Source organism: Geospiza fortis, unplaced genomic scaffold (assembly GCF_000277835.1).
Source record: "Geospiza fortis unplaced genomic scaffold, GeoFor_1.0 scaffold10, whole genome shotgun sequence".
NCBI lineage: Eukaryota > Metazoa > Chordata > Aves > Passeriformes > Thraupidae > Geospiza > Geospiza fortis.
Genome location: NW_005054326.1, coordinates 111,074 through 119,490, shown reverse-complemented (window position 1 = coordinate 119,490; position 8,417 = coordinate 111,074). Strand labels below are relative to the sequence as shown.

General features: G+C 46.5%; 1 protein-coding gene across 1 annotated transcript in view; it reads right to left on the bottom strand.

Moving 5' to 3' along the window:
• Window positions 1-7,739, bottom strand: part of CACNA2D4 (calcium voltage-gated channel auxiliary subunit alpha2delta 4) — a 116,313-nt gene extending 108,574 nt beyond the window's left edge. The window contains exons 1-3 of the mRNA XM_031057045.1: window positions 7,460-7,739; window positions 6,510-6,591; window positions 1,357-1,473 (exon numbers count right to left, since the gene is read on the bottom strand). Of these exons, the coding sequence (XP_030912905.1) occupies window positions 1,357-1,395 (39 nt within the window). The 5' untranslated portion in view covers window positions 1,396-1,473; window positions 6,510-6,591; window positions 7,460-7,739. The remainder of the gene's footprint in view (window positions 1-1,356; window positions 1,474-6,509; window positions 6,592-7,459) is intronic.
• Window positions 7,740-8,417: the final 678 nt, after the last annotated feature.

Below are 8,417 nucleotides of genomic sequence, written 5' to 3'. Positions count from 1 at the left end.
CTTTCCCTCCTCTCCTGCTGACCTGTCATTCTGTGCTACAGTTTTACAGCTTGGAAGGTACATTATTTGCAGCTATTTATTGCCAAGTGTATTCACACCTACTTACTTCAGAGTCCCTGCTAAACCCCAGAGCAATTTTAGATATCACAGGACATATACAAACAGAAACAGGTCCATTTGGAGAAACAACAGACAGATTTAATTTCATTTTCCATGAGCCCTTCCAAAAAGCCATGGGAAAGGCATTTCAGCCCCAGCTTGATGTCAGTATCTCATCAAAGGAAAAGGCCTTGTGGGAGTCTCAGTCTGGTATTGTTACTGAGACAAAGACCATGACTGGATTTTGTAAAGGGCTCAGCGATGCTGTGGCCATTTATAAGCTCTTACCATTTATGGAAGGCAATAAAATCAGCCAGTTTTCTCCAGTATGATGCTTCAGGGCACTAATTCTCAATTGGTACACACTGGGAAGGGATCCAACTAAACACATACATGTTTTCAAGGTTGCACAATCAGCAACAGTCTCAGCAAAACTACATTTTGCTCCTTCACAAAGGATAAGGCCATCCAAACACTGGAGAAGTCTGGCTAAGGATTTAATGTTATTGGCCAAAGCTCTGGGACTAAATATGCCCACATTTCACTTGGAGATTCAAATGATGTGTTTCTGGATGACTTTTCCACATTAGAAGCCTTAAACAGTCAAGGCTCTGTGACTACAGAAATATGCTTTTCATAGTAGGTAAATACACAGGAATATGATAAATCCTTAGATGCAGGAAGCAAGGGGGGCCAGAATGATTACCTGCTCTGATCTCCCACACTGCAACAGCTACAGACCCTTTGCCACCTCCTCCACACTTCCCCATGTACACAGCTGGAAATGCAAGCACCTTCCTTGCAGCCTGTGCTCAGGAGGTGCAGAAATTCCCCTTGAGCCACACACACAGCTGAAACAAGCCCCTAGTCTTCAGCAGCCAGAGTGCATTATGGAAGGATGAACTGGATTTTTCACTTTTGAGAGGCTTTCTTCTCCCCCTTTTTAAACAGCTTGTCTCCTAAAAGAGTTTTCATTCCCTCATATTTATTCCTAGACTTTGTTTTTGTCTTATTTTCTAATTTGAGCAGAGGGAGAAGCCAGCATCCCCTTGTCTGAACACCCACATCCTCCCACCAGTGTCTGCTTAAAGCTCAGCGTGAGCAGCCAGCTGCACCAGCAGCTCCTGCCTGGGCAGGGAAGTCCTCACACAACCCCTGCACCCACACACTCCTGGTGCAGGCAGAAGCCTGTGCCTGCTGCTCTGGGGCTGGCAGGACACAAATTCCCTCCCAGAGCCCCAAAGGCAGTGGTCATACCTCAACAGCTTCCACCTTCCTGCGGAGCATGCTCTCCATCTGCTCTGAGAACTTCTTGACCAGCTCCAAGCCATCCACCTCTTTGATTTTCAGGGTTGGCTCCACATCTTTGTACTTCTACCCAAGGGAAGGAAGAAAATCCTGCTGAGCAGGAGGTTCTTAAGAAGATGGATGAATTTTTCATTGTTAGCTGGGTATTCTCTTTGTGTTGAAACAACTGCTCTGATTTTATCACCTTCGATCTTTGCATTACCCCCTTTTCCACCCCATAGTTCAGGATGTGCAGATCAGTGGCCATAACTCAAAGCACTTGGACCAAGTAAAAACAACTGATCCAACTGTGAGCTTGTGGCTGTTGAAAGGAGCAATGCACGTGAAGCTATGAGTGCCTACAAATTAGAGACGCAGAAGGCCAAACCGTGCACTGTGATGACATCCACAGCAGCTTTATGCACATCACACACCTCCAGCTCACTCAAGGCAGAGGGAAGAGCAAGAGAATGGAGCTATGTGCTGTCATTGCAGCTTGTCCTATGTCACAGGTGCTCTGGGGCACCGCTGGGGAGATGTCCTGGCAGTGCAGGGGCTGTCCTGCCCCAGAGCCACCCCACCTGCGAGGGAACTTGCCAGGTCTGCAGCAAGAAGGGTCTGCTCAGTGCTCACAGAGGAGACTGCCAAGGAAAGCTGTGATAGACAGGGATGATGACACTTACTGGGCACCCAGGAGAATAATTTAGGCCAAGAGCACCACAGAGGCAATTGCCAAAACCCAGGAATTATGAACATGGCTACTTGCTGCTGCCTCCATGGGGAGAGGTGCTGTAATGAGGAGGATCTAGATCTGACAGCTTTAGAGATAACCAGTTTGTCCTCACCACGTTTCGTATAACCTAGGAATTAAAAAATCCCAAGAGTACATCTAAACTGTGTAAGCATAATCTGCCTCCTTAAATCTGCTCTTTTAAGACTGGCTAAAATGGTCTTTATTTCTCCTTTCCAAAAAATCCCACTGCTAACAGAGCTAGCCAGACAGAAGGATTAATGAAACCTGTGAAAGGACACAGGACAATTAACTTATTTCAGAAAAGACAGAGCCTTGTCTCCTGAGCAATCTGGAAACACAAAGGCAACCAACTGCAATTCCCTGGTCCCTCATCATCAGTTTTGTCTGCAGTGAGTACAGCCCCCCTCCAGCCTCACGCTGTGTTAGCATCACAGCAGCAATCTCAGCCAGGGCTGGGCAAAAAAAAAATGAGGTGGTGAAAAGGGCAAGGAGATGGCAGGGGCTCTAGTGACACTTCTGAATTAGAGGGAAGCAGCAGGGAAAGGACTTTGCATGTCTTTAGCGTGAGCCCGTGGAGTCCCTTTTGTTCAAGAAGCTCCTTGACCATGCAAGAGGGTAGCTGGGCACAGGCAGAGGAAGAAATGCCTCGAGGATGGGGCAGGCTGAGGAGGTCAGACAGAAATAGCAGCAGCATCCAGCCCACAGCAGGCATGGCAGGGAGGCTGCTCGCTCTGTCTGGCATGATTAACAGCAAGGGTTTTACTGGATTAAAAATGCCGGGCCTTCCATTCCCTCTGCTGGGGCTGGGGAGCTGGGACAGGCAGGGGAAGGAGGAGGAGGAGGGATTGAGGGGGAAGGTCGGGGTAACCATGCTGCCAGAAGAGAAATGTGCAGCCACCACCCCCGACCGCGGTGCCGGGCTGGTGAGAGACTGCAGCACACACCCAGCTGGTGTCTGTCCCTTCAGCTCTGTGTCACAGCTCTGCCAGCAGAGAAGTGATCTCTGCCAGGCTGGGCTTTAATCAGGCCCCGCTGGGGGGAGCAGGGTAATCTCTCCTGGGAAAGCTCACCAAGGCGGGGACACACCAGCATGGGCAAGCAGGCACTTCACAAAGTGACCTGCACCAGTTACCCTAAAGCACAGCCTCAGGTAAAAGCAACAGGGCTTTCCTGCCTCTCTGCTAATTTTTTTTAATGTGCTTTTGACATGCTCACAAGCAGATGTTACTGGGGTAAAAGTAATAATGAGGAATGAAAACCAGTGTGCTCATGGCATGCACATCTCAGGCCTGAGATCCAGCCAGAGATGGGAAGAAAAAAACCCCAACACAAAAAAAAGACCCAACTTTCTGCAAAGTTCCAGTTTGCTAAGGAATACACCAGTTTTGAGCTCAAATCCTATTTGAGCTTTTTTCCTACAAATGAACCAGCAAAACCACTACATGCCTGTATTCCTGCCATGGAAATCTCTGCCTATTGATGACTATTCATCCAAGATTTCCTAATGGTGGGCAACAGAGCTGTGATTTCAACACTGTCACCAGACATCATGGCTGAAAGTCAGCTCAGGTGCATGTAGTTGGCCAGGATCATCCTGTACAACCTGTGCTTGGGGTTCAGGCTGCTATCAGATAATTTTAAGTTACAGAACAGGAGTCAGGCTTGGGAGAACTGGCTGAAATGATCTGATGTTTGAAAAGAGGCCAAAAAGTTAGCTCAGCTCTAACAGAAAACCTTTTCTTATTCATCTAGCACTTAGCATTCCCCTAAAACAGCAGGAGCAATTCATTAAGATTCCCCTTCTGCCGTGACGGGGGTGTCGATTTAAAAGTAGAATATCCAGAATTCAGTATCCAAAGTTTTATCTGTGAACAGAGATATGTCACCAAGTATATATTCTTGTTCCCACCTCCATAAAATTCAGCCTATTGAAATACACAGTGCTGCATTACTCACTGCTAGTGGAACTAAATTAAGAGTGTGAAAGACATTCCTTTCATCTTCACCCAGGAAAACGTCTTGACTGAACTTCTCAAGTTTGTCTGTTCTTCGCATGTTTTTTGGGCTTTCTAATAACAGCAGGGCAAAGCTGAGATGAAGGATAAAAGCCTGCCCTTGGGGATTCAAGGGATGTCTGCTAGCTCACCAAGTCTCTGGGAATGATACAACCTGGTAGGAAGTCAACTACTTGAGTTTGCAACATGATTTTAGGGTTCTTCTGGAGGAAGCAAACAAAAAGTCCAAAGAAAAATAAGCAAACTGAAAACCACAAAAGAAAGTTTATGCCAAGTATTAAAGACAAGGTTTACATGCAAAGCATTCAGTAACTGAAAAATTATGACTCTCACAGCTACAATAAGCTGGTTACTTCAAGACTATATTAGGCACAAGGGAGACGTGAAATAAGATACAAACTGAGATAAGAGCACCTTCTGTATTTCCTCAGAGACAAAACGCCTGTTGACTTAGACATGCATGGAGAAAAAAAATCACCTGGACCTCTGCACTGTGCTCCCCACCCTTCTGCTGGTCTGGGCACAACCATGCATGCAGAGAAATATTTCATGTGAAAAACAGGTAATAGCCCAAAAAAGGAGCAAGGTGCCTGGGGAGCAGGTAAATCCATGTGTTTAATTTCTAGACTTTGGTGTGCTTGGCTCCCCAGGCCTAACATGCCCACAATTTGTGCCAATGAGATAATCTGCATACATTTTCTGCCAGAGTGCATGAAAATGATATTAGTAAAAGATCTGTCTGCATCCACTTGTAGTGCTGGAGGTGCCAGGGACGCAGTGGGAGCCCTCTTGGGATGGTCCCTGCTTTGAGATGATGAATTGTGAGGAATTCCTACCTAAAGAAAAGGAGGCTGAGAGAAGGACTGAAGTGAGTGCTGGCTGCTTCTCCCCTATTCCCTTATTTCCCAGGGAAACAACAGGAGATGAAAAAACTCAAGAAGTGGAGTTGAAAGATAAACCTGAGCTGCTTAAATTGCTTAAGTTAGGGCAGAACACAACACCACATGAATTTAGGAGATGATTTTTTGCTGGAGTGTGTACAGAGCAAGGCTGGATCAAGCTCATCTGTACCCCCTGCTCAAAGTGACATTTTCCTTCTGAGTCACAGATACTGGGAGCTATGGCTTGGGGACCCCAGGGGACAACAGGCAATGCAGAAGCATCATCACAACTGCTAAAAGCCCAACTTTTGCATCCATACCCTGCTGCAGCTGCCTCACAGTTAGTGCAAGAAGTACCTTTATCAGGGCTGACAGCTTTTTATGGCAGGGTGACTCTTTCCTGCCAAGAAGAGCTGATGATCAGCACAGACCTCAGTGATGGATGTTGAAAGCCTGTCCTGGTCAAACCTAGCAAAGGGAGTGCTGCAGGATATGATCCCCTTCTCCAGGCAAAAAGCAGCACTCTGGGGACAGGGAAACAGGGCTTAGCAGTGAGGCAAGGAATGTGATACCCAAATCCTGTGTTTTGCATGGGATGTGGGTACAATTGACAATGGTAACATGAGGACAGAAGTCAGACACCTAGAAGGTGTAAGGGGCAACTCATGGCTTGTGTCAGAGAATCAGAGAAAGAGTAAAGAAAAAAGAACTGGATGGCCACAAAGTGGAGTGTGCATTCCTCTGGATGCAGTCAGCAGCCACCAGTTCCCCAGAGCAGCACTTGGGAGGTGCAGGGCAGAGATCCCCAGGTCTGAAAGAGAAGCAGCTCTTCAACACTGACTTAAGGGAGCTTCCCTACAGCTGCAAAAGGGACCATTTGTTTAAAGCCCCTGGAGCTACACCCTTGAATGCTGCTGGAGAGTTTAGTGCAATAGTGCCTGTTTGGTGAACAGGCCAAGCAAAGCTCTGCCCCCCTGGCTTCCAGAGCACCTGCCTGAAGCAGAGTCTTAAGGGCAAAATGCAAAGAATTGATAAACAACTGGCTGAAAACAGATAAGAAAGCAAAAAAAAAAAAAATTAGTGTCAGCTGGAGAGATGCAGGAGGGTATGATGGGGTGAGTGATGAGGAGCAGAGAGACTTAGGAAAGAGGGAATGAAAGGTTAGCATGGGAGAGCAGGAAGTGATCAGAGGGAAACATGAGTGCTGTTAAAAAGTATTTTTAACAAAGAGTGGTACAACTAAGGTGGTGCTCAGCAATGGCTGATGAAAGCAGGGAAGGTGTTGAATGGATCTCCCTTCCAGTTCATGGAGAATTGCCACAGGGCATCACTCTGGGCTTAGGGATATGGAGCTCCACGGTTTTAAAGACAGCTGCACACCAGTGCCTTATTCTTTCCTCCACCCTGGGGGACACCTTGGGAGGCACAGGGAGGTGACACAAAGCAAAGGGAACCCTCACAGGTTTTGCCTACCTTCTGCAGCAGGAGAGAGCCTGAATACTTAGTCACAATGGAGTACAGCTCCCCACCAAAGGCATCTGCCCAGGACTTCACCCTAAAAAAAGGCCAAAAGAAGGAAAACCTGTGTTCATAATTCCAAATCTGCAGAGCTGGTTAGTCTGCAGAGTTTTCTTCAGACAGGTAAAACCCCATCATCCTGAGTACAAACCCCTGTATTTCTGTAAGCTACTCCCCAACAGTGGCAATATTTTGTCCCCAGACACCAGCCAGACAACCAGCAAGGCAGGAGACAGTGCTGCTCTGGGAAATTCCACCCAGGAGATTTGTGAGCAGGGAGAAACACTGAGTTCTGCTGATCTCAGTCACTGTGCTTGGCCTTGAACTTGTCCCACCTAACTTTGGATGTGGAAATTTAGTCTTAGGATAGCATATGAGCTCCTTCTGTTGCCAGCAAAGGGAAATAAATTGCTTTCTGCAGACACCTATTTGTCTCTCCTGACAGGCCCTGGGGTGAAGGGCTAGACACTCAGTGCCAAATCTGAAGAGAAATAAGTGTCAGGACTTAGAGATTCACCCCTTGGATTCAGCTCCTCCAGCAGAGCAGGCCAGAGACTGATGAGCCAGACAAATTCTCTGCTCTCACTGGCGGGGCTGCTGCTCGATAATGCCACAGTTGGTTATGCACACTGTCACTGTCAAGCACCCCCAACTCGTGCCATCCTGGAAATAATGGATGGCAGCAATCCCACATGGGGAACATTCAGATGTTGAGGAGCAGCCTGAACACTGAGCCATCCAAATCAAAATAGATGGCTCCCAGAATTGACAGAGCACTTCATCAGCACTTACACCAGCCACGTTAGGCAGCTCCCTCAACAAGGATTCACTTAAAAGAGATTTATTTAACGCAATAAGTGGCCTTCTCCACTTACCACTTATTTATGATAAGTGCAGAGTCTTACCTACAGCTTCCAGGGGAGTTCTTTGAGTCCCGGGCAGGCTTTAACCTCAGGGCCTGATTTCCCAGTGCACTGCACCACAAATAACACACCAACACACAGATGAGCTCGGGAGAAAAGCCAGCACAGCAATGGTGGAATAATCACAGGAGCTCACTTCAACCTAGGAAAGCCTGCTTGGACTCCCCTCTTGCACACAGGGACACAGAGGCTTTTTCAAACACATAGGGGATGATCTGGAGCAAACACAAAGCTTCAGCTCTGCACCTCTCTCCACCGCTATAAAAAAAGCATGAGAGAGTGGGTGCCTTTTAAAATCAATCCTTAATTGGCAATGAGGCATTCATATTTAACCACTCAGTGTGAACTAGCACCAGCTGAAGTCAATTTCTTTTTTTTCTTTTTCTTTTTTTGTTTTGCATTGTGCTCTGCATCTTATTTGCAGAGCCAGAGTTTCTATCTCACCATTTCATCCTTAGGGAAAAAAGCATACAGATATATATTTTCTAGGAGACCAGGATTTATTGGGCTATATCAGAGTTATTCTAGCAAGCCTGAAATAAAAGAGGAAACAGGGATCCCATGGGATGCTTTCCTGTTTGTTGTAGTAGTGACTAATCATTCCCTTAGATATAAGAATCTCTGGATCAACATTTAAATTGATGCCCATCTGCTGCTACTGGCTTTATAAGTTTTATGTACAAGCTGTTTTGTGCTGAATTTAACTAATATTCTCCAGTCTCCTTGCCTTTTACTGTAGAAAAAGAAAACCTAAACATGAAGGATAGTAATTTTAGCAAGGATGTTTATTTTTACCTCATTTCCCTCCCCTCACCTCTGTTTTGTGTCATACATGTAGTGTGCCCCTGCTCCTTCCTGCCCTCAACATTCTTCAACCCAGCAGGGTGGAAGAGTCTGTGGTGTTAATTTCTGATTAGTGAGTGCAGTTGAGCAACTTCTT